This window comes from Oncorhynchus tshawytscha, linkage group LG10 (assembly GCF_018296145.1).
Source record: "Oncorhynchus tshawytscha isolate Ot180627B linkage group LG10, Otsh_v2.0, whole genome shotgun sequence".
Taxonomy (NCBI): Eukaryota; Metazoa; Chordata; class Actinopteri; order Salmoniformes; family Salmonidae; genus Oncorhynchus; species Oncorhynchus tshawytscha.
The window spans coordinates 64,472,321-64,499,088 of NC_056438.1; the positions used below are offsets into that span (position 1 = coordinate 64,472,321).

General features: G+C 41.4%; 1 protein-coding gene across 3 annotated transcripts; it reads right to left on the reverse strand.

The window, feature by feature from the left end:
• Positions 1 to 20,735: 20,735 nt before the first annotated feature.
• Positions 20,736 to 26,729, reverse strand: snap47 (synaptosome associated protein 47). Of its 3 annotated transcripts, none has more exons than XM_024435915.2 (6): positions 26,562 to 26,729; positions 25,538 to 26,066; positions 24,783 to 25,282; positions 24,052 to 24,173; positions 21,735 to 21,877; positions 20,736 to 21,255 (listed from the first exon to the last, which is right to left on the reverse strand). In XM_024435915.2, exons 2-6 carry the CDS (start codon positions 26,041 to 26,043, stop codon positions 21,240 to 21,242), a joined length of 1,287 nt encoding a protein of 428 aa, XP_024291683.1. In that variant the 5' UTR covers positions 26,044 to 26,066; positions 26,562 to 26,729; the 3' UTR covers positions 20,736 to 21,239. The 3 variants fall into 3 exon arrangements, with proteins under 3 accessions (XP_024291683.1, XP_024291681.1, XP_024291682.1); XM_024435913.2 differs by having other exon boundaries at positions 24,052 to 24,176; positions 26,562 to 26,728; XM_024435914.1 differs by lacking the exon at positions 26,562 to 26,729 and adding an exon at positions 26,447 to 26,550 and having other exon boundaries at positions 24,052 to 24,176.
• Positions 26,730 to 26,768: the final 39 nt, after the last annotated feature.

Genomic DNA, 26,768 nt, shown 5'->3' on the forward strand with positions numbered 1-26,768 from the left:
TTTCCTCCAAATATAACGATGGTCATTATGGCCAAACAGTTAAATTTTTTGTTTCATCAGACCAGAGGACATTTTTCCAAAAAGTACGAACTTTGTCCCCTTTTTTATGGCCGTTTTGAAGCAGTGGCTTCTTCCTTGCTTGAGCGGCCTTTCAGGTTATGTCGATATCGGACTCGTTTTACTGTGGATATAGATACTTTTGTACCTGCTTCCTCCAGCATCTTCACAAGGTTCTTTGCTGTTGTTCTGGGATTGATTTGCACTTTTCGCACCAAAGTACGTTCATCTCTAGGAGACAGAACGCGTCTCCTTCCTGAGCGGTATGACGGCTGCGTGGTCCCATGGTGTTAATACTTGTGTACTATTGTTTGTACAGATGAACGTGGTACCTTCAGGCGTTTGGAAATTGCTCCCAAGGATGAATCAGACTTGTGGAGGTCTACATTTGTATTTTTACTTGTACTAATACTACTGTTACAGTAATATGTTGTCCTCCAACAGGTGGCGCTATTCCTAGGCCACAGCCAGCACCCATTATTGTAGTGTGCTGAGCAGAGCAGTGCTCTAATGTATCTGTCAGAATACTATGCTTATACAATTGATTTACATTTTTCCAGGCTGTATTTTCAATGGAACAGGATTCCTTGAAGGAACTTTAAATTCATACTCAAATAAATCACGTTTCACTCAAGGAAGGGTTTTGTTGAACAAGGGATATGGTGGGCTTAACTAAGTGTTATTTTATCATTAAAATCATGTTTGGTATGCAGAAAAGATGAATATGTTATTACAATGTAACAGCCAGATCTCTTTTCAAGCATCGTGAAAAGGTCAGGACAAGAAATGTAGTGGTTGAGTCTTGCAGTAAAATATCCAAGCACATTATATCCCCATTGTGCACCTGACATGGCCAATATGCAGATGCCTTAAACCTGTTTAAAATGATGGTCAACTCAAGTTGATGACGGATGCATCACCTGACTATAACAATCCAAGAAGAGATCCAAATCGTTCTCTTACAGTATTGTAGCTGTTTTGCAACGTACGCCCGCTGCAGGTATCAAACCCGGATCTCCCAGCCCGTAGGCCTGCTATACACTGCTCCAATAAGGATGAAACCTTTAGAGGTTCATTTCAGTATATCTTTTACCTAAGAGAATATGTTTTCTGCATCTGCACTGTAAATCCTTATGGTAAATCTCTTAAGAGAGCATCTCCCCCTGCATCATAACTCATAAACCACAAAGGCTTCACCACTGCAGCCATTATGTACAGTAAATATGTGGTCTACAGTGTACCTGACCCAGTGGGCCATATGAACCCTCTACCAGCCTTCTATCTAGAAGGGAAACTTCTCTCTCTCATTCGGTTTGCAGATGTAAGGAATATTTGATGATATTGCCCTTCTAATTTAGGGATTAGGGCTCCACCACAAATGAGAGATCACCACAGTAACTTTAACATCATAGAATATAGATATCCCCGGTCCAGAAAACCACAGGGCAGGAGAGAAGGGAGGAGAATGACGCACATCGTCATATATATAGATGGAGTGATTCCACCTCTCCTTCCTCCAGAATGGAAAGAATGTCTTGATGGATCCTCCCCTGCCGAACGCATGCAGAGGAAGAAAACAAAAACATCTCACTCACTGTGACAACCTCATCAGAAAAATGTAGAATAGGAGATTTTGGTTTCATTTTATGTGCTAGTCAAAATACAAGTAGGCCTACTGTTAATTAACAAGTAGGCCTACTGTTAATGTATAAACCCATAGAGTAGTATTCATTCAACATCGCTGTCATCTGTGACATTGCTGTGTAAGAGTGGGTCATATAATGGCATAATACAGAAAGCGTCACAATAAACGTCCCAGAAGGTTGTGTTTTGAGCCGTGAAAACAATGACATAATATCCTCCTTCAACCTGCTAGTACTCAACTCTGACACAAGATGATCTGATCAAAAGGAACTTGGCATTTTCGTTCATTCATGATTACCACTACTGAGGTGGTGGCACAGGGCTTAGCAACAGAGGCAGTCCTGGGAGTCTGGCAGCACAGTTGTCTCTTAATGGCAAGTGGCCCTCGTCCCCCGATTCCCAAAGTTTTCTGTTTATTTTCATGTTTTGTTCCCGAACTTGGTGCAAGGCAAAGGTATATCATTAGCGCCAGCTGGTGTTTTGGTAGGTTACTTGACAGTTATAACTGAGCTGGAGCAGAAGCACCAAATATGTCTATTGTTCACTGTCTGACTGCCTAATATGGTCAGATGCGATTGTGGTCTGAAAATGTTTTGGGATAAACTCAAACTCCTCCTCAAAAGAGACCAAAAGAATGCAAATATTTAATTTTTCTGACTCTCAAAACATTGGTCTACCACAGGTGCAAGTTTTCCATACCAATTAGCAAGTGCTCCACCCACAAATGTTCCATCAAAATATACTGGGTACACATAAAAAAGGCACATTAAAATGGGAGTGATTGTCTTTGATATTCAAAGCTTTAATTGAAACCAGGCCTCATGCGGAATTACAGAGCAACTGTTTTGACTGCTCCATGGTTTTCATCAGTGAAGAAGGGGATTCCTGACTGATATCCTGAGAGGAAAACTACATTTCCCCAGGAGGAAAACCAACCAACTGACAGACGACATAGCACGTCATTGTTTTCCATTAGCTTTGTGGTCAATAGACATTCAGGGCTTTTACTTTTTTCAATCTGTAATGAACACTGCAGGTCAAAGGATCACAAGCCTCTTCTCTCTTTCTCCCACTCCCTCTACCACATTTGCACAGTATCCTGCACCTCACTCACATATGGTAGGACTGGACTGGGTAAGCATCTGGTAATCTTTGTTTTAACTTCTCAATAGGCTCACCAGGCTACAGTCTAGTGTGTGTACTCAATCTTCTCCAGTTACAGAGTTGCTGGCTGCTCCTCTGAGGTTACGTGGACAAACCGTTTGGGATTGTGGAAGGGGTTTCCACAAAATAGGTGTTGTCCAAAAAATCCTTGCGGTTATGGAAATAAACCCACAGAAAGAGAAGATGATGGAGAGACACGGATGGTAGAGAGAGAGAGAGAAAGAGAGACAGACAGATAGAGAAAGACCTGCATGGTACATGAATAGTAAATCTTGGATATTTTCTGATTTATTGTAAAAATGCAGGCCCTACAGATGTGCCTGCTTACGGGTCTGGGCAGAAGAGATCTAGTCATTGTTTGTGGGCATCTGTACGTTGTTGTTCGTATGTATAAGTTTGTATTTTGTAGAAAAAAATACAAAATAAAATAAGAAATCTTATAATTTAAATGGAATCAATCTGTCTACCATGTGTACTGCTATCTCTTTCACCCCACTGTGTCCTCTGTTTGAAAGATGTTCACAAATCAATGCAAAATTACAGTAAAAGGAATATTCTAATCATCTGTGCTTCTAAGAAAACAGTGAACACCATGGCAAGAAACACTCAGGGAGAGTGGAATAAGGTCAAAACTTCACAAGAAGTGCATTTGTAAAAATCTGACAGACGAAAAAATGAGAGTGCCCACGGCCGGCCCACTCATTAAGCAGGTTTAGGTGGCCGCCTATGGTGGCAGATTGACGAAGGCAGCATTTTCTGAGCAAAACTGACCAAGACGCACCTCCAACAACAACACATAAAACCTCACATAATTATGTACAAAAACAATGCCAATTTCTCTCAAGCGCTGATGCCGAGCGCTGATGCCGCCCTTAGATAAGCAGTGCCCACTTTGTCAGAGGTGCAAAATATTTTGCTTGTCCATTCCCAGCGCGCCTCTCCAGGGTGCTGTTGGAGAGACGTATCTCTGCAGTGCACCACCAACATTCAATCCAAAAAATTATCTAACGTAAATCATGTAGCAGATATAGGAAATGGAATAAAGAGTAAGTGGTGTTTTCTGTAGCCTACAGACTGTTACACTATGACAGTGTAATTATACTATGACAGAGTAATGATCATGCAGTTTTCTCCGATCAAATAGCTTAACTCAAATAGCCTAACCTAAATGGTGCTCAATCAAATAAAACATGTGCTGTCATGTTAACAAACAACATACCCTGAAAAAGGACAGGTCAAAGTAAAATGGACAATATGGAAGGGACAATCACAACTGTTGTCCCGGAGTTTCACCTCATTGTCATGATCAGTTGTTTAAATTTTGTATCCGTACATTGTTGGCACGCTGATCATAGTGAAAAATAAAATTGTTCTGCATTTCCCGCTGTGTAAACAGGTTCCGGCGCCGACAGAGATGGCCGCCTCTCTTCGCATTCCTAGGAAACTATGCGGTACATTGGTTTTTATGTGTTATTTCTTACATTGTTACCCCAGGAAATCTTAGGTTTTATTACATACAGTTCGGAGGAACTATTGGATATAAGAGCAACTTCAACTCACCAAACATTACGACCAGATATACGACTTTCCCGAAGCGGATCCTCTGTTTGGTCCACCACCCATGACAATGGATCGGATGCCAGCCGGCAACCCAATACAACGGTGCCGCAGAAGGGGCAGACGGAGCGTCAGAATTCTCTTCGATCATAATCACAGTCGTGCATATTCCCCCCCAAGCAGACACATCGACGGCCCTGAAAGAACTTCATTTGACTCTATGTAAACTGGAAACCACATATCCTGAGGCTGCATTTATTGTAGCTGTGGATCTTAACAAGGCTAATCTGAAAACAAGGGTCCCTAAATTTTATCAGCATATCGAATGCACAACCCAGACTGGCAAAACCCTGGATCATTGTTATTCTAACTTCCGCGACGCATATAAAGCCATCCCCCGCCCATCTTTTGGAAAATCTGACCACGACTCCATTTTGTTGCTCCCAGCCTATAGAAAGAAACTATGCTGGTCCCACCAATCTGATTCCACGCTTCAAGATTGCTTCGATCACGTGGACTGGGATATTTTTCCGGATGGCGTCGAACAACCACATTGATGTATACGCTGATTCGGTGAGCGGGTTTATTAGCAAGTGCATCGGTGATGTTGTATCCACGGCGACTATTAAAACATTCCCCAACCAGAAACCGTGGATTGATGGTAACATTCGCGCAAAACTGAAAGCGCAAACCATTGCTTTTAATCAGGGCAAAGCAACCAGAAACATGACCGAATACAAACAGTGTAGCTATTCCCTCCGCAAGGCAATCAAACAAGCTAAGCGTCAGTTTAGAGACAAAGTAGTGTCACAATTCAACGGCTCAGACACGAGAGGTATGTGGCAGGGTCTACAGTCAATCACAGACTACAAAAGGAAAACCAGCCCCGTCGCGGACCACGATGTCTGCTCCCAGACAAACTAAACAGCTTCTTTGCTCGCTTTGAGGACAATACAGTGCCACTGACATGTCCCGCTACCAAAACCTGCAGGCTCTCCTTGCATCCAAAGAATACCATACCTACTGTGAAGCATGGGGGTGGAAACATCATGCTTTGGGGCTGTTTTTCTGCAAATTGACCAGGACGACTGATCCGTGTAAAGGAAAGAATGAATGGGGCCAAGTATCTTGAGATTTTGAGTGAAAACCTCATTCCATCAGCAAGGGCATTGAAGACGAAACGTGGCTCGGTCTTTCAGCATGACAATGGTCCCAAACACACCGCCCGGGGAACAAAGGAGTGGCTTCGTAAGAAGCATTTCAAGGTCCTGGAGTGGCCTAGCCAGTCTCCAGATCTCAACCCCATAGAAAATCTTTGGAGGGAGTTGAAAGTCCATGTTGCCCAGCAACAGCCCCAAAACATCTCTGCTCTAGAGGAAATCTGCATGGAGGAATGGGCTAAAATACCAGCAACAGTGTGTGAAAACCTTGTGAAGACTTACAGAAAACGTTTGACCTCTGTCATTGCCAACAAAGGCTATATAACAAAGTATTGAGATAAACTTTTGTTATTGACCAAATAATTATTTTCCACCATAATTTCCAAATAAATTCATAAAAAATCCTACAATGTGATTTTCTGGATTTTTTTCTCTCATTTTGTCTGTCATAGTTGAAGTGTACCTATGATGAAAATTACAGGCCTCTCTCATCTTTTTAAGTGGGAGAACTTGCACAATTGGTGGCTGACTAAATACATTTTTGCCCCACTGTAGTTTGCAGTAAAAATCATGAAAAGTAAAATGTATCTTATTTGGGTCATATGTGACCTCATCCTCTGCTGTTCGAATGGTCATGATTGTACGCTCGGACTACTCTTGTTTTAATTGGTAAACAAGCAATCTACTAGGCCTATTGCTATACTCATGGTATTTCTGTTTAGTAAAGAAAACATATTTTTTTTATCTCCCGAGTATAGTCCAAGTTCAGTTTGGCTTTGGCTGCTTTAAGTTGACTCCAGGAGGTGCTGTCTGGGGATTGTTCATGTACTTTTTCACAGCGTTCCAGCTCCCTCTCAAGATCTAGCCTGTGTGCTTCCAGTGCTTTTTTCTTAGAGGAAGCATATGCAATTAGATTTACATTGTGGCCGGAGAAACAGGAGAGTCTATGTTGTCTTGTGTGTAGTTGTCTATCCATGTAGTAACCAATGTATGGAATGCTTCATTTGATAGCATGAAGGTGTTGAATTTCCAGCTCTTTGACCTCGGGATGATTTTGCAGAGGTCAAAGCGGCGGTGGAAAAGGCATGATCTAAAAGTGCTATGGTCCGATTGTTCACGTGGCTGAATTTATGAAAATCTTTGGGGACAAAATGTAATCTATACGGGAGTAGGTATTATGGACATTAGAGTAGTATGTATAGTCCATACATGAGCTATTAGTCTCTCTCCAGGCATCTATCAGTCCCATCTCTTTAGTAAGACTTCAACATCTTGCTGATCTAGGGTTTGTGGTGGAGACTTGAGATGATTTGTCCAGGGTTGGGTTGACGGGTACAATTAAAATCTCCAGCCAGCCTTCCAAAAGGAAACACAATGCTCATTGAACAGGGTTATAATTTTTTTTACATGAAAGCAGGAGTATCTGTGTTTGGGGCGTATATGTTTAAGATAGTAATTGGTTGCCCATACAGTGACCCAGTTATCAGAATAAATGTTCCCTCCGGATCAGATATGTTTTTCTCAATTATGAATGGAACATGCTTATGGATAAGTACGGCTGTGCCTCTTCTGTTTGATTTGAAAGACGAGAAATACACCTGTCCCAACCAAGCTCTGCGGAGATGAGCATGTTCGGCATCACAGAGGTGTGTCTCTTGTAATAGCGCAATGTCTGCTTTGTCCTTTTTTAGAGCACATAGTATATTTTTCTGTTTTATTGCATGACCTGGACCATGGCAGTTCCATGTCCGTAGATTAAAGGTACTAGTCAACGTCATCGAATAGTAATCAAACTCTAGTGCAAGTCATCTCTGGGTATAGGTGGATGTAAGGGTGCGTGCTGGTGGCAGGGAAGTCAGGCGCAGAAGATAGAACTTGGTATAAAACGGAGCAGTTCAATAAGTGCTCAAAAACTCAGAAAACCAAAATATACAAAATAATACAAGTGGGTACAAAACCCGTCGCACACCAGAACATAACTTGCACAATGCTTACAAACAAACAATCACCGATAAGGACAATGAGGGGGAACAGAGGGTTAAATACACAACATGTAACGAATGGGATTGGAACCAGGTGTGATACAAGACAAGACCAAAGGAAAATGAAAAGAGGATCAGTGATGGCTAGAAGGTTGGCGACTTCGACCGCCAAATGCCGCCCGAACAAGGAGAGGGATCAACTTCGGCGGAAGTCGTGACAGTGGATAATAGTTACAGCTGCGATCACATAAAATAAAAATAAATGGTGTACATAAAAGAATCTCTGAACATCCCAGCCGAGTTCCCAAACAACTCGAAATAACCCGTTGGATTTATTTAACCCCATGCTCAGTCTCAATTCTGTGTTCCGGATAAAAACGTGAACAGTTAGCAATGCACAACATCCCCCCCGAAGAAATGCCTCTTCCTCTCCGCCACGCAATAAGTAAGTGACAACGTAGCCCTCTCCAGACCGCAGTAAAAAAGAGGCAGAAAATAAAATCAATAGCCCAGCCTACAAATACCTCCCCGAAAGGACATAGGGCTAATCGTTTGGACCAATTAAAACATAAATGTTGTGGCAAATCCTTAAGAGGGATCTATAGGATAAGTTGTTTTTATTTTTCTTAGAAACGAAATATCAACAGGATAAGGCTAGAGGTATAAAAATGACACATTGACACTTTCGTTAGGTCTGTAAATGTGTTGTAATCGACAGCTTATAAATGGTGGAGGCCTATGTGAAAATGATAACTACAAATAATAAAAAATAATTTAAAAAAAGGGGAAATAAAAGTAGGCTGAAAGGTTAGTAGGCCAAGGTTAGGCTATAGAGCCAATCACTCTCAGCTAAAGGAAAATAAATATAGATTAGACGGCTTTAATGACATTTAGCGGGGCGGGTCGGTCATTTGATGGTGGGCTACAGTTGAAGTCGGAAGTTTACATACACCTTAGCCAAATACAGTTTTTCACAATTCCTGACATTTAATCCTGGTAAAAATTCCCTGTCTTAGGTCAGTTAGGATCACCACTTTATTTTAGAAATGTGAAATGTCAGAGAGAATGATTTATTTCAGCTTTAATTTCTTTCATCACATTCCCAGTGGGTCAGAAGTTTACATACACTCAATTAGTATTTGGTAGCATTGCCTTTAAACAGTTTAACATGGCTCAAACATTTCAGGTAGCCTTCCACAATAAGTTGGGTGAATGTTGGCCCATTCCTCCTGACAGAGCTGGTGTAGCTGAGTCAGGTTTGTAGGCCTCCTTGCTCGCACACGCTTTTTCAGTTCTGGCCACTAATTTTCTATTGGATTGAGGTCAGGGCTTTGTGATGGCCACTCCAATACCTTGACATTGCTGTCCTTAAGCCAATTTGAAGACCCATTTGCAACCAAGCTTTAACTTCCTGACTGATATCTTGAGATGTTGCTTCAATATATCCACATAATTTTCCTTCCTTATGATGCCATTAATTTAGTGATGTGCACCAGTCCCTCCTGCAGCAAAGCACCTCCACAACATGAAGCTGCCACTCCCATGCTTCACGGTTGGGATGGTGTTCTTCGGCTTGCAAGCCACCCCCTTTTTCCTCCAAACATAACGATGATCATTATGGCAAAACGGTTCTATTTTTGTTTCATCAGACCAGAGAACATTTCTCCAAAAAGTACGAACTTAGTCCCCATGTGCAGTTGCAAACCGTAGTCTGGCATTTTTATGGCGGTTTTGGAGTAGTGGTTTTTTCCTTGCTGAGCGGCCTTTCAGGTCATATCGATATAGGACTCGTTTTACTGTTGATATAGATACTTTTGTACCCGTTTCTTCCAGTATCTTCACAATTTTCTGTCATTTTTCAAGCTGTTGAAAGGCACAGTCAACTTAGTGTATGTACACTTCTTACCCACTGGAATTGTGATATACGTTGAATTATAAGTGAAATCAGTCCGTAACCAATTGTTGGAAAAATTACTTGTGTCATGCACAAAGTAAATGTCCTAACTGACTTGCCAAAACTATAGTTTGTTAACAAGAAATGTGTGGAGTGATTGAAAAACAAGTTTTAATGACTCCAAACTAAGTGTATGTAAACTTCTGACTTCAACTGTAAATCAGACAGTGTCACCAGCAAAGCACCCCCACACTATCACACCTCCTCCTCCATGCTTCATGGTGGGAACCACAAATGCGGAGATAATCCGTTCACCTACTCTACACGAGCAATAGACATTAGACCGGTGGTTGGAATAAAAAATCTAAAATTTGGACTCATCAGAACAAAGGACAGATTTCCACCGGACTAATGTCCATTGCTCGTGTTTCTTGGCCCAAGCAAGTCTCTTCTTCTTATTGGTGTCGTTTAGTAGTGTTTTTTTGCAGCAATTTGACCATGAAGGCCTGATTCACGTAGTCTCCTCTAAACAGTTGATGTAGAGATGTGTCTGTTACTTGAACACTTGTGAAGCATTTATTTGGGCTGCAATATGAGGTGCAGTTAACTCTAACTCATTCTCTGCAGCACAGGTAACTCTGGGTCTTCCTTTCCTGTAGCAGTCCTCATGAGAGCCAGATTCATCATAGTGCTTGATGGTTTTTGCGAATGTGACTTTCAAAGTTCTTGAAATTTTCCGGATTGAACGACCTTCATGTCTTAAAGTCATGATGGACTGTTGTTTCTCCTTGCTTATTTGAGCTGTTCTTGCCATAATATGGACTTGGTCTTTTACCAAATAGGGCTATCTTCTGTATACCACCCATATCTTGTCACAACACAACTGATTGGCTCAAACGCATTAAGAAGGAAATGAAATTCCACAAAGTAGGTGACTACCTCATGAAGCTGGTTGAGAGAATGCCAAGAGTGTGCAAAGCTGTCATCAAGGCAATGGGTGCCTACTATGTAGAATCTCTAATATAAAATATATTTTGATTGGTTTAACACTTTTTTGGTTACTATGTGATTCCAGGCCAGCATCCGGGAGTCGCCTCTTCACTGTTGACGATGAGACTGGTGTTTTGCGGGTAGTTTTTAATGAAGCTACCAGTTGAGGACTTGTGACGTGTCTGTTTCTCAAACTAGACACTCTAATATACTTGTCCTATTGCTCAGTTGTGCACCGGGGCCTCCCACTCTTTCTATTCTGGTTAGAGACAGTTTGCGCTGTTCTGTGAAGGGAGTAGTACACAGCGTTGTACGAGATCTTCAGTTTCTTGGCAATTTCTCGTATGGAATAGCCTTCATTTCTCAGAACAGGAATAGACTGACAGGTTTCAGAAGAAAGTGATTTGTTTCTGGCCATTTTGAGCCTGTAATCGAACCCACAATTGCTGATGCTCCAGATACTCAACTAGTCTGAAGACAGACAGTTTTATTGCTTCTTTAATTAGCACAACAGTTTTCAGCTGTGCTAACATAATTGCAAAAGGGTTTTCTAATGATCAATTAGATTTTTAAAATTATAAACTTGGATTAGCTAACACAACGTGTCATTGGAAGACAGGAGTGATGGTTGCTGCTAATGGGCCTCTGTATGCCTATGTAGATATTCCCGAAACAATTTGCCATTTCCAGCAACAATAGTCATTTACAACATTAACAATGTCTACACTGTATTTCTGATCAATTTGATGTTATTTTAATGGACAAAAAAATATGTTTTTCTTTAAAAAATAAGGACTTTCTAAGTGACCCCAAACTTTTGAACGGTAGTGTTATTATATTATTTTTGTTTATACTTTAGCTGCGCTTAATTGAGTTTGCCTGGTGCAATGGAATCAATGGAATAGTCTCATGCGTGCAAAATCCTCCCCATCAGGCGCTCCAGGCAGATTCGATCAAACACTGGGAGTGTTTGAATGAAAACTAATACAATTTGAACATCAGCCTACGTCACAGTCTCTCTGACCTGACCTTCTTGGTCCACACCCTCATTAAAGGCGCAACCCTTTAATCTGGCACAGCTTTACTTTGTCAAACATGCTCCTGCAGTCCCTGCATTCATTCTGTTGTGCACAACCTGTAACTGATTTTGTCCGTCTCTTTATGTATCATTTGCATTTGGAAATGTTTAAGTGCATCTGGACAATGATTTCACAGGTCGGTTGTACTGTCAGGGCTCTGCTTACCATGCTGGCCAGTAGCGAAACAGAGCAGAGCACAGCAGATGACTGAGCTCCCTTTTCCCAAGTCCCATCCAGACGCTGCGTGCCCCGTCATGCAATTGAAATGGAAACCCCACATTCAGCTGTGTTTGTTGTGTTTGTTATGGTTGTGCCGTTGGCCCACTCGGTGAACACACAACATTGTCACAACGTAGCTATAACAGCGGGGCAATATTTCAACAACAATCAGTTTGGTCAGCTGCAATTACATCATTAGGCAGTCAAACAAGTTAGAACCAGCAGGCATAATAATTTTGATTATTTATTTGGGTAGGTGTTCTTAGGCAAAGGCAACACACCATTTTGCAACTATTATTTCCTTATGCACCTGGACTTCTAATACAGCAGTTTAAGTAAAGTACCTGTAAGTGTGTTGTTGTAATGTTTGAACTTGACCACATCCGAGTCTGGTAGAAAGGGAGTATGTCATTGATTGGCCGAGAAAGTGCTACTTGATTTGACAATAGCCTATAGAGCTTTTATAATGTATCTATTAAATCATACAAAGCATATTCAGAATAATAGTAGCTATATTGAATAGTAGTACTTTGGTGAGATGGGAGTATTACTCTGGAGAGCACTGAACTCCAACAACACTAATGGTTGTTTATCTATTTCCCTCCAAAAAATGAAGAGCAAGACACTCGACTATCCTGACACGAACCCAATCTCAACCCCAGGGGGGGCTATGATATCTCCTGCCTTTATCACTCTTCACCAGAGGACACTACACCCTAGTACAACAACCCCATTCCTTTTTCTTGTTTATGTCCATTCACTGTCTGCCATCATCATTCCACTATCCATAACTGCTACTTTTGCTCAATCCAAACACTTCTGCTGCTACGTGTGCAAGTATCTCTCTGACTGGGCAGAGCGGCAGGGCTGGGGGTCTGTGCAGTGTGGCATCACCATCTCTGGCTGCAGGGTCATTTATTGTGGGAGCTAAGTGTTTCCATTTGCATCAAGAGCCACTAAAAACAGTCTCGCTGAAAGTTTCTGGGGGGCCCACTCGTAAAAGTACTGATGCGGTGTGAGCTGGCTCCCAGCCTGACAACCTGTTTGGGGAGCAGTATAGATGTGATTTTAATGAATACATAATCCAGTCATCACAAAAAGACCCCGTCCCCTAGCTCCTAACTCTTTGCCAAAGGTAGGCTACACTCCTGACCATTGTGTTTTCATTCAGCAGACACAAGAGAAGTGTGAGGCGTTTTTAGGATAGGTTTCAGAAAGAAAACAAGAACATGTTTATTTGGGAAATGGTTTCCAATTCCCTGTAACTGTTCCATAATATGAAAGAGTAGAAATGAAGATGGGGAAGATTTTTTTTTATATATATATATATATATATATATATATCATTACGATGAGGAAAATAAGGAATCCAAAATTGGAATGAAATAGAGAAAGAACCGTGACTGTCAAATTGTTGGTTGATTTTTTTAGCTTACAATATGAGGGTTGCTCAATTAGAAGCCCATTGACAAATCTAGTTCAGAGTGAAGCATCAGTTAAGATATCTAGAATGTAAAGTTACACAAATCGATCACAACAATATAGTGAAAACTTTACGTACAGCTTCAATAGAAATAAGACACCAGGCCCAAGTACTGAAACTTCACGAGGTCTAATAATTGTCTATCAATTAACTGCAGCCCAACATTCCATTGAATAAGCAACTCACTGCTGCCCTCTTCTGAATCTACAGCCAACAAGTGTCATGATCATACATAACTGAGACACCACTCATTAGGATACTATCTCAAAGGAAATTTACCCATTATCAGTCCTTCAACAACAATGATTAAATTTCCCTATATTTAATCATGAACAGTGGCACTGCTCCTTGAGAACAATTAGAATCTTGTATATTTTAAGATGTTTACTGTGTAAATATTAAATAATGGGTAACAATCCCACATTGGTTTACTTTTCAGCTAAAACCTACCTGTCACTACATACAAGTCAATTTAAGTTTAAATAGTGATCACACAATTGTTTCAGCTGTTCAATACAGTAGGCCGGTGCTGTTCACACACCAATGCTTAATGGAGTAGTAGACCTTCATTCGAGTTGCTTCAGAAAGACCAGACCATGGTTGGAGTTTACTTTGGCCGGGGCGACTCGCAGTTAACTCCCTCTAGCAGAGATGAGAGTTACTCTCTGAATAAAGAGAAACGGAAATCCAACAAAGTGCACCTCCGTCTGAAGACCAAAGAAAAGATAACAATAACAAGTGCAAGAGGTATATGATATCATTCTGTCTCTCAGCATCTGGGAAAGTACCACATTAATACTAAAACATAGGGCATCTTCTGATGGGATTGCAATGGGATGTTAAATTTATTTGAAGCCAAATCCTCATCAACAACAACAACAGGTACACAAACAGAAACCAAACTCTTACCACTACTTTTATGACTTCAATCATTGAAGTCAACTATGAAGGAATGTTATAAAAATGGATTGAAAACACATAAAATGCAATTTGTGTACTGTAAGTTTACAGCAAACGTATTGTAAAACGTGTATAACACAATTGACTTTCAACCAAAGCCATCTATAAGAAGTGGGTGTCATATCTTTTCTCTAATAGAAAGGGAACCAATTCACCACCCCCCGGTTGGACTCAACCACCTTCCAGGAACTTTTCCTTCCAGTTCTAACATTAACCAACAGGCCTAATTTCCTGAAACTGGAGCCTCCCTCTGCGTGGTGGAATGAACACAGCAGCAGCAACACCTGCACCAGTAGGAGACCAGCCAGGACGTGAGTCAAGAGTCCAACCATTACAGACACACAGACATACTCTAATAGTATAGTGCTACACAGGAATAAAATAATATTGTGTATTTCTCTCATTTCCAATTAGAGACCTTGGAATCCATTCTCAAAATGAATCACATTGATGAATATAAACATCAAAATCCTTACCGACATTAACAGAGTTTCATTTGCATGATAAACCGAAAAATTGTCAGTTAAATATTTTACATTTACCAACACTGAAAACATGTATTATTTTACTGATGCAACCTGTGGTAATATTGCCAAGGTAACCTAAATACAAAATAATGGTAAATAAATAACAAAGGATGTCATGAGAGATGTCTTGAGCACTATTTTTACAGAAAGCAAAAACAACATCCACCTCAAAGCCCTTGGGGAAATGACAACTCTGACTTGGTATAACAATCACATGGCTCCTTATTTTCGAGAGCAGAGAGCAACCCACATGTGCCCTGACAGAATCCCGCAGCCTTTGTGAAGCTCTTTCCAAGCAGAACTTGATTGATTGGCTTTCAATTGAGACACGCTCCTTGTTGGAAAGAACGACCTCACCACAGGGACAATCTAGTAAACAGACTTGGAAGTCCAGGCCTGCATGGTGTCTCCATACCATCCGCTAGGAAGGCAACGCCGGATCTCATGCATCTGTGGTCAGACCAGACCGACACCACTTCCTTCTAAAGCAGGGCTGCTTCGAAACCACGGCAGTATGTGTTCACTCTCTCCCTTCTTCGCCTTTTTTTAGAGGCTAAGAATGCACATAACCGTGTGGTATGCTTCTGGAGTTCGGGACACCGGGTCTCGCAAATGAATGGAACTGTTTATCGCTCAAATCAACAACAGAAGAAACTCTCTCCAGTTCACCATCTTTGATCAGACTAGAAGAAGTGTTTGGTATAACCCCCTTTTCTCCGACAACAATTTTCTTGTCATATACAGTGCATTCGGAAAGTATTCAGACCCCTTGACTTTTCACACATTTTGTTATGTTACAGCTTTATTCTAAAATTGATTAAATAAAAATAAAAAATCCTCAGCAATCGACACACAATACCCCATAATGACGAAGCAAAAACATGTATGCAAATGTATTAAAAATAAAAACAAATACCTGACTTACATAAGTATTCAGACCCTTTGCTATGAGACTCGAAATTGAGCTCAGCGCCATCCTGTTTCCATTGATCATCCTTGAGATGTTTCAACAACTTCATTGGAGTCCACCTGTGGTAAATTAAATTGATTGGACAATGATTTGGAAAGGCACACACCTGTCTATATAAGGTCCCACAGTTGACAGGTGCATGTCAGAGCTAAAACCAAGCCATGAAGTCGAAGGAATTGTACGTAGAGCTCCGAGACAGGATTGTGTCGAGGCACAGATCTGGGGAAGGGTACCAAAACATTTCTGCAGCATTGAAGGTCCCCAAGAACACAGCGGCCTCCATCATTCTTAAATGGAAGAAGTTTGGAACAACGAAGACTCTTCGTAGAGCTGGCTGCCCGGCCAAACTGAGCAATCAGAGGACAAGGGCCTTGGCCAGGGAGGTGACCAAGAACCCGATGATCAATCTAACAGAGCTCCAGAGTTACTCTGTGGAAATTGAGAGAACCTTCCAGAAGGACAATCCTATCTGCAGCACTCCACCAATCAGGCCCTTATGGTAGAGAGGCTAGACGGAAGTTATTTCTCAGTAAAAGGCACATGACAGCCCGCTTGGAGTTTCCCAAAAAGCATCTAAAGACTCTCAGACCATGAGAAACAAGATTCTCTGGTCTGATGAAACCAAGATTTAACTCTTTGGCCTGAATGCCAAGAGTCCCATCGAGAGGAAACCTGGCACCATTTCTACGGTGAAACATGGTGGTGGTTTTTCAGCGGCAGGAAGACTAGTCAGGATCGAGTCAAAGATGAATGGAGAAAAGTTCAGTGAGATCCTTGATGAAAACCTGCTCCAGAGCTCTCAGGACCTCAAACTGGGGCGAAGGTTCACATTCCAACAGGACAACAACCCTAAGCACACAGCCAAGACAACGCAGGAGTGGCTTCGGGACAAGTCTCTGAATGTCCTTGAGTGGCAAAGCCAGAGCCCGGACTTGAACCCGATCAAACACCTCTGGAGAGACCTGAAAACAGATGTGCAGCGACGCTCCCCATCCACCCTGACAGAGCTTGAGAGGATCTGCAGAGAAGAATTGGAAAAACTCTCAAATACAGGTGTGCCAAGCTTGTAGCGTCATACCCAAGAAGAGGCTGTAATCGCTGCCAAAGGTGCTTGAACAAAGTACTGAGTAAAGGGTCTGAATACTTATGTAAATGTGGTATTTCAGTTTTTTAAGTTTCAGTTGGTATTTCAGTTTTTTATCCTGTTTTTGCTTTGTCATTATGGGGTATTGTGTGTGGACTGATGCCAATTATTATTTTTTAAATCAATTTTAGAATAAGGCTGTACCGTACCAAAATGTGGAAAAAGTCAAGGGGTCTGAATCCTTTCCGAAGGCAATGTAACTCATGACAAGTGTTCATCCTCAATTTATTACATCTTTAGTGTAGGATCACATCCCAGTGATGGACCCGGACTGAGACCTTTGAGAGGTCGCCAGTGTTCTTTAAAAACTAGTTTAGCTTCTTCCTGAGTCATTAATGAGAGTACAGCCACCCCACCAAATCAGGTTAATCTGGGCTTTTGGCTTCTGGTGGTCCCCTCTCTCGTGAAAGCTAGTGGCCACTACCCGTGGCCACATCTTCGGTGTTGTACGTATGTGTGTGTGAGAGAGAGCTCCGGCCCCAACAGGGGCAGTGAGCAGATACCAAACCAACTCCTGGTGCCAACAGGATGTAATAACAACAGGCCTGTTTACTCTGCACTCACTTTCATTCAACAGGCCAGGGACCGACATGCATGGGGAACTTTCAATAGTAAATAGCTTCCACTTCCATCTCGTTTGCCATAGTTATGACAATCTCCATGCCAATTTGTCACATGTGAACCCTGTTATTATTGGGTGTTGCCTTGCTTTGCCTTTCTCCGAGTGTTGTTTTGTTGCCTGTTTTGTTTTCTATTCATTATCATTCTTAAATTTATAAAAAGGAACTACACTGAACCAAAATAAACAACATGCAACAATTTAAAAGATTTTACTTAGTTATAGTTCATATCAGTAAATCAGTCAACTTAAGTCAATTCATTAGGCCCTATACTATGGATTTCACATGACTGGGAATACAGATATTTACAGTTGAAGTCGGAGGTTTACATACACCTTAGCCAAATACATTTAAACTCAGTTTTTCACAATTCCTGACATTTCCTGACAAATATTCCCTGTCTTAGGTCAGCTAGGATCACCACTTATTTTTTTAAATGTGAAATGTCAGAATAATAGTAGAGAGAATTATTTATTTCAGCTGTAATTTCTTTCATCACATTCCCAGTGGGTCAGAAGATTACACACACTCAAATAGTATTTGGTAGCATTGCCTTTAAATTGCTTAACTTGGGTCAAACATTTTGAGTAGCCTTCCACAAGCTTCCCACAATAAGTTGGGTGAATTTTGGCCCATTCCTCCTGACAGAGCTGGTGTAGCTGAGTCAGGTTTGTAGGCATCCTTGTTCGCACACGCTTTTTCAGTTCTGCCCACACATTTTCTATTGGATTGAGGTCAGGGCTTTGTGATGGCCACTCCAATACCTTGACAGTGTTGTCCTTAAGCCATTTTGAAGACCCATTTGCGACCAAGCTTTAACTTCCTGACTGATGTCTTGAGATGTTGCTTCAATATATCCACATAATTTTCCTTCCTCATGACGCCATCTATTTTGTGAAGTGCACCAGTCCATCCTGCAGCAAAGCACCCCCACAACATGATGCTTACACCCTTGTGATTCACGGTTGGGATGGTGTTCTTCAGCTTGCAAGCCACCCAAATTTTTCCTCCAAACTTAACGATGGTCATTATGGCCAAACTGTTCTATTTTTGTTTCATCAGACCAGAGGACATTTCTCCAAAAAGTACGATCTTTGTCCCCATGTGCAGTTGCAAACCGTAGTCTGGCTTTTTTATGGCGGTTTTGGAGCAGTGACTTCTTCCTTGCTGAGCGGCCTTTCAGGTTATGTCGATATAGGACTCGTTTTACTGTGGATATAGATACTTTTGTACCTGTTTCCTCCAGCATCTTCACAAGGTCCTTTGCTGTTGTTCTGGGATTGATGTGCACTTTCACACCAAAGTACGTTCATTTCTAGGAGACAGAACGTGTCTCTTTCCTGAGCGTTATGACGGCTGCGTGGTCCCATGGTGTTTATACTTGAGTACTATTGTTTATACAGATGAACGTGGTACCTTCATGCATTTGAAAATTGCTCCCAAGGATAAACCAGACTTGTGGAGGTCTTACAATTCTTTTTCTGAGGTCTTGGCTGATTTCTTTTGATTTTCCCATGATGTCAAGCAAAGAGGCACTGAGTTTGAAGGTAGGCCTTGAAATACATCCACAGGTACACCTCCAATTGACTGAAATTATGTCAATAAGCCTATCAGAAGCTTCTGAAGCCATGGAATTTTTTTTTTTTTAATTTTCCAAGCTGTTTAAAGGCACAGTCAACTTAGTGTATGCAAACTTCTGACCCACTGGAATTGTGATACAGTGAAAATATAGGTAAATAATTGTTGGAAAAATTACTTGTGTCATGCACAAAGTAGATGTCCTAACCAACTGGGACATTTTCAGCTTCCAGAAATTGTGTACAGATCCTTGCGACATGGGGCCGTGCATTAGCATGCTGAAACATGAGGTGATGGCAGCGGACGAATGGCATGACAATGGGCCTCAGGATCTTGTCACGGTATCTCTGTGATTTCAAATTGCCATTGATAAAATGCAATTGTGCTCATTGTCTGTAGCTTTTGCTTGCCCATACCTTAACCCCACAGCCACCATGGGGCACTCTCTTCACAACATTGACGCCAGCAAACCGCTCGCCCACGCGACATCATACACGCTGTCTGCCATCAGCCTGGTACAGTTGAAACCATGATTCATCCGTGAAAAGCGTTTGAGCATTTGCCCACTGAAATCAGTTACAACGACGAACTGCAGTCAGGTCAAGACCCTGGTGACAACAACGAGCGTGCAGATGTGCTTCCCGAGACGGTTTCTGACAGTTTGTGCAGAACAGAAATTCTTTGGTTGTGCAAACCCACAGTTTCATCAGCTGTCCGCAGTGGCTTCTTTCAGACAATACCGCAGGTGAAAAAGCCGGATGTGGAGATCCTGGGCCGGCGTGATTACACCTGGTCTGCGGTTGTGAGGCCAGTTAGACGTACTGCCAAATTCTCTAAAACAATGTTGTAGGCGGCTTATGGTAGAGAAATTAACATTGAATTCTCTGGCAACAGCTATGGCGGACATTCCTGTAGTCAGCATGCCAATTGCACGCCCCATCAAAACTTGAGACATCTGTGGCATTGTGTTGTGTGTCAAAACTGCACATTTTATAGTGACCTTTATTGTCCCCAGTACAAAGTGCACATGTGTAATGATCACGCTGTTTAATCATGTTCTTGATATAACACACCTGCCAGGTGTGGAGAAATGCTCACTAACAGGAATGTAAACAAATTTGTGAACAAAATTTTAGAGAAATAAGCTTTTTGTGCGCATGGAATATTTCTGGGATCTTTTATTTCAACTCATGAAACCAACAGTTAACATGTTGCATTTATATTTTGTTTCAGTGTCAATTGCCTTTTATGAACTGGGCGGGTCGTACTGTACTACTTAAAGCCATTCGTCTGTATTTTATGTAAATCTGTTCTATTGGATAATTACACGCCACTCAAATACTTCCTCTGCTCTCTACAGTACAGTAGCATGGGGAGCCTTGGGCATTATTTGTACGGAGAAAAGCATTATTTACCAGATATTGAGTTTAAATAACAGTTTATCTGTCACACCCTGACCATAGTTTGCTTTGTATGTTTCTATGTTTTGGTTGGTCAGGGTGTGACCTGAGTGGGCATTCTATGTATGATTTCTTGTTTGTCTATTTCTATGTCTGGCCTGATATGGTTCTCAATCAGAGGCAGGTGTTAGTCATTGTCTCTGATTGGGAACCATATTTGGGTAGCCTGGGTTTCACTGTGTGTTTGTGGGTGATTGTTCCTGTCTCTGTGTTTGCACCAGATAGGACTGTTTAGGTTTTCGCACATTTATTGTTTTGTTAGTTTATTCATGTATTGAGTCTTTATTAAAGAAACATGAATAACCACCACGCTGCATTTTGGTCCGCCACTACTTCACCACAAGAAGACCGTTACATTATCGCAAGTTCATATATGATAGCGAGACAATAATTACATTTCAGTAAAACATCCGAGTACACTACAGCATAGAAATATGCAAGTCATTCATATACACATAAGATTATACAGATATTCCTAAATCCAGTGATAATGTCAGAGAGACAACCTATTGTGAGTTACTCCCTGCTTTCTCTAGTACGGAACATTATGGTATAGAAATTGACTTAAGAGTAGGGGCTCTGTAAAGTAGACCGTGTATTTCAAGGGACTTTGCTACATGTTACATACCCACTGCATACCTCACAGTTCTACAGATCCCACTCGATGCATCGCTTTACTCAGCAGAAACATGGGAACATGCAACACTTGGAGCTGGAGGGAAACCATGTGCATGGAGGGAGGGGGATGGCTTTACTGACACCTGCAACTGAAAAAGAAGAAGAAAAAAACACGTGTGACAATCGCTCCTCACTGTGATTTAAGTACAACATCAGAAACCATGGATTACATGTGTGACAGAGACCATTATGTCTGTCCAACCTCCCGTCAACAACAACCAAGTTTGGATATATTCATAGTTTGTCAGTGCAAAGAGGACGATATCTCCACAAAGTGCTGATGAGTGAACGCTTCCTCACCTTGGTGTAAATAACATCTAGTGGACTGGTCAGTAATTACCACATTGATATATTTTACACGTTACAATGAGGTAAGGGTGTATGACTACACCTGAGGCTAAGACTTAACTTTATGTGATACAACGAAGCAGATGGTAAACTCTGGTTTCAAGGTTATGGAACCTCAAATATAGAGGTACAGTACAAGAACTTTCTAACAGAATACATTTGTTGTAAGGCAATAGCAACTCGGTGCATTTCTGCATTGCGTTGTAAGTGAGTTAGTTACAGCAGCCTTTTCATGCGGCAGGTGTGTTTGTCTATGTGCATGGTGGCCTGGTCCATAGAGGTGGTCAGAACATCCAGGCCCTCGTCTTGCCTCTCCAGCTCAGTCTCAGCCTCCAGAGCAAGATTTTTCAGCTGCATTAGCATCTGCGAGAACAGGGAGAGAAACATATAGGCACACACACACACACTTGATTTAGCTTGTGGTTCACACTTTTGGATCCATTTCTTCTGTTTCACTTTACAGGGCAAAGTAAATCAAGTGCAGCTCAAGTATTTGACATATGTATTTGACCTAGGTCTGTGGGAGTCATTTTGTTTCTTGTTGTGGGGGAAAAAGTGTCTTGTCTAGGCGTTATGTCCTGAGAGGAGAGGGAGTGAGTCAGTCAGTGGAAAAGACAGGGGAGATGAGCAGAGAGGAGGAATAACACTTTCTTCTCAGTCATAATTCTTCTTCCACTGCCTGCCGGGGCCAAGGAGACAGAAAGAAAACGATCTATAATAACTGAATTTACATCGCTAGGTCAAGACACAATCGCCATGTGAAACAATATTCATGTGACTAGTATATGATACTCAAGCACATGGTGGTTTGACAGAGGTGCTCCTCTGGTCATCGATAACCAACAAGTCAAATTAAATGTTATTTCAACTTTCCATGTGTTCAGGGAATTCTGCAACTCCATCTCCAAGCTCCAAAAACTGTGTATGTAATGGTCAATGGAACATCTAAAATAAACTGCGTTGTGCCAAGCAAAATCTAATAAACATTCACTCCAAACTCCACCGTGGTTTCTGAACTAATATTATGTTATCCCACACATGCTCACACACACACCCATTGACATTATGTACGTTTTCAACTGCCAGTAAGTGACACAGAAACAATGTGCACAGGACCTTTAACTCAGTCCTACTGCTCAAGTTCAATATCATCACACCACTGCTTGAAAAGTAGGTTTGTTTGGGTGTATTAACTTAGTCAGATATGTTAGTAAAATAAACAAGTTTTAAAAAGCAGGCTAATAACCTCAGCAAACTGATGAAAGGTGAGGTGAGGTGACTCGTAGGAATTTGTTTAGGACATAAAGAACTGTAAATATTTAACTGATTTGAACAATAAACCTATTGATAATCTGTATCAAATATCTTTTGACAAAAGGGTCTATTTGCTATACACTTGGGTAGGAAATAAGGTTGAAAGTGGCTCTCAACGAGGGGCTCTTACTATAGGTTCTAATCATGATATGAATGACTTCAAGAGAAGGGTTGGGTGTGTCAAAAAGTGTACTATTGTATCACTTGAGAAAGTGGCAGGCTTTGTAGTTCAAAAGAACCATTAAGACTTATCTTCACAACATAATAATCCATTGATAGAGAAAGAATACACATCCCTGAATTGTACACAGACTAATTGAGAAAAATGTCACTTACATGATCGATTTGTTTGTAAAATGATTATATATAAAACTAAAATATTATATTGAGATACAATCGTATTGAGACCATTCTGAAGTGGTCAATACTTAACTTGTAATACCTAACTAACTATTCCGTTGTAAACGCAGTTTCCACAAAAGGCTCATTCAATCTTAGCTTCAATTCAGGTTTAAAGAATTGCTTATGGGACAGTAAGAACCATCCATGTCTGGAGAGACTGTAGCCTATGTTTCAGGAGGATTATGAAAATGACAACATACCTGTAACGGTTCACCAACCAATTACATATGTGGTCTTAGATATACACAAAATGTTGTGTCATGAAGAGGTTTAATATGGAATACAGCATTCTGAGAAAGTTATAATAATGTGTTAAATAAAAAATAATTGACTGCATTTGCGTCACTGTTTATGTCTCGCGACCATAGACCATGTATGGAGCTCACCCTGTTCAACATTATGGCTATGAATGGAAATACTTTATACACTGTCTGACCAGAAAAGTCGACCAAATAACTGGCCATGTATCTTTCCCTCTCTCGTCTCTCTCTCCTAAACACATTGGAGTTTGGTTTGTGGTCTCACCGACTTACATATAAAATATAATTTGACAAATCTAAATGATTACAGTGAATCTCTGTTTGGAATGGAAATACAGCATTTATCTTCCCATGATTTCCATGGGCAAAGTTATGCTTGTTCTTTAAAACCTGCTATTGAAATGGAATACCTTTACTGAATCGTAACATGGTTATTAAATTATGCATTTCCTCTACATACAAAACAGGTGTCTACAGGACAGGTATTAAGCAGAAAGAGAGACAATGTAAGGGCAGTATAACTTTAGACTGCTTTAGTATACAGATGGAGAGATCTCTCACCTGTCGGAGCTCCTGAACCTCAGCCTGAGTAACCTCTGGCTTAAGGACATGTAGATGCACCTGGGAAAGCTCTCCTCCTGGGACTGTACGGGGGACCTCTGTCTCCTGGTACTGCTGCAAGCCTGCTGCCAAGGAAGGGGGACAGAGATACAGTGAGAAGGCAACTCAAACAAACAAATGATCATCCTATGAGCGTAACAGTATCCCCATGATAATGTATGGGGGAAAGCTCATAACATAAAAGGCAGAATTGTGTAATAAATCAATAATCTAGAGCAGGGGTCAACATAGTTATAAATAATTTGTATACAGCCAAATTGACAGCAAGAATCCCAAACAGATATAGTATTTGACAAACACAGAATCTTTGAAAACCTTGATTACACTGGAATACGACCGCCAATGTCTCTCTAGTTATGTGTGGGAGCACTTGGTAAAAGATTTCCTACATTAAAATACACTTTGAGCTGATATCCTGGAGATTTTACAGTCTTATGTCAAACAACAAAAATGATATATGTTTTAAATCAGAAAACTTGGGGTGCCAAATAAAATGATCTAGAGTGTATCATGACATTTGAGCCTAAAGCTATTTCAAAGATGTATATTGAACTAATGCTAAAATACAGACCTTTACTGACACTTGGTGGTCAAATACAAACCAATGTACAATACAAAATAAACAAAGAACAACTGCCTGTGACTTCAGAGGTGAATTCTACAGTTCTTACCTGCATTCCATATTAAACGTTGATTCTGGTCACCTGGGGTTGTGGCTGGGGTCGTCTTAAAGGCAGAGTACTCACTCGTGTACTCTACCTTCTTCTTATACTGTATCTCTAGCACAGACATGGCCTCCGGCATTTTAGCCGACAGGAGTCTGAAGCATATGTCTGGCTTCCCTATGAACCTCTGCCTCACACTGATCTCATAAGGGTTGTGCACCCGGATGTCATCCACCTCGTCCCTCTCAAAGCGGTGGAGGAGCACATAGTTTGTGTCTCGGACTTCTAAAGAGGAGACCATCACCATCAAGCAGCCAGGCTTCAGGTCCGAGTCTCCACCTCTGGAAACGATGGCTGGTATGCTGGTGATCACTCTGTGCTTGCCTGTTGCTGTTCCCTTACAAGTGGCCTCCCTGGCAGCATGCTCAGCATTGGCATCCTGCTGACTCTTCCAGGGTAATTTGCCAAAAGGCCACCAAGGGGGAGACTGCAGTTCAGACAGTAGCCTGCGGAGTGAATGGTGACAGAAGTTAGAGGAATCCATCCAATTCAGTGACGGTTCACACAAATCAATCTTCTGGATTATCGCTATCCAATCTCGATTCCTTACTATTATAGATTAACCAATTACATGTAAATAGAAAGGCATCAAAATGTCAGACAATATCCATGGCAAGCTACAATATTTGTAAACATAAAAACAATAAAACAGTTACATGACAAGGCCCAGAGGTAGAATAGAATATCAAAATCCTCCTTACTTGTCTGCCACGCCCAGATCAGAGTCGATCTTGTCCAGGCCCTGCATGACGTTATCAAACTGCTCTCCCTGGTGGTGGAGGACATACCCTGTGTCCTCTAGCCGTCTTTGAGCCCCTGCCACCAGGTTAATCAGCTCCCTCCCCTTGGTGGGCTGTGCCTCGGCCCTCTGGACCTCAGTAGAGGGGGACAACAACCTCTCCCTCCAGAAATGCTCCAGGACATTGTAGACCACCAACCGGTTGGGCCTCAGTGAGCCGAACCAGTGCTTGAGATTCCCCTGTTCCAACACAGTCAGAGTGCTGAAGATGAAGCTGGACGACTCCATCTTGATCTCCATGATCCTGGTGAGGCGGAAGCCAACCAGGTTCTCTTTGCTCTGGTCTGAGGTGAAGCGCAATATGGTGCGGGTCAGGGACAGGGTCCCGGCCTCCCAGCGCTTCTCGCTGTTGATGTAGTAGGAGCCTGGCCAGCTGTGGATGGGGATGTCTCGGTTTGGGCTTGTCATCTTGACTTGGCTTCAGATGCTCACTTAAGTAAAGAGGGGTGAACATAAATTCAGATGTCATATTAGAAATAACAGAGTATTTGAATCAAGGTCAAGATGTTAATCAAGATTAAAGATTAGACCCTAAACCTTTGGAACTATTAGCTAGGTATTTCAAGTAGCTAGCTAGATGCCATCATGGTAATCAATTAACTTTGGACTAGCTATTTAGACCTACTGCATGGCAGTAACGTTACAGATAGAAACATACGTTACCGTGTAATAGTTAACGTTACTTTTCTAGGGCCACTGTGTATATGCTAAACTTGCTAGCTGGCTATTAAAACATGCACAATCATAATACGCCAGGAAGCTATCTAACGTTAGCTAGTTATCCAGCCAGCAGCCATCTTCATAAGCTTACCTCTAAAATAAAATAAAATATATTTTGCATTAAATTACATTCGTGTACAAACTAAAGAATAGCTGTAACCAAACAAAATAACTAGCGACCATTCAACGTTCATGTTTTTGTTTACTTTTTAGAAACCTGGCACGTGAGCTCCTGCAGGGTTATGACTATCCCAGGAAATCAATGGCAACAATTCTGCAATGTTGGGCAAGGCGCTAATATTATCGATTGTGCAAAAGTCATTTTTATTCGAGTACAGTTGTTCTGTGAATATATATTTTAATCTGTCAGTTTAATAATTTGTCAAATTAAATAAAAACACCTGTTTGCAGGC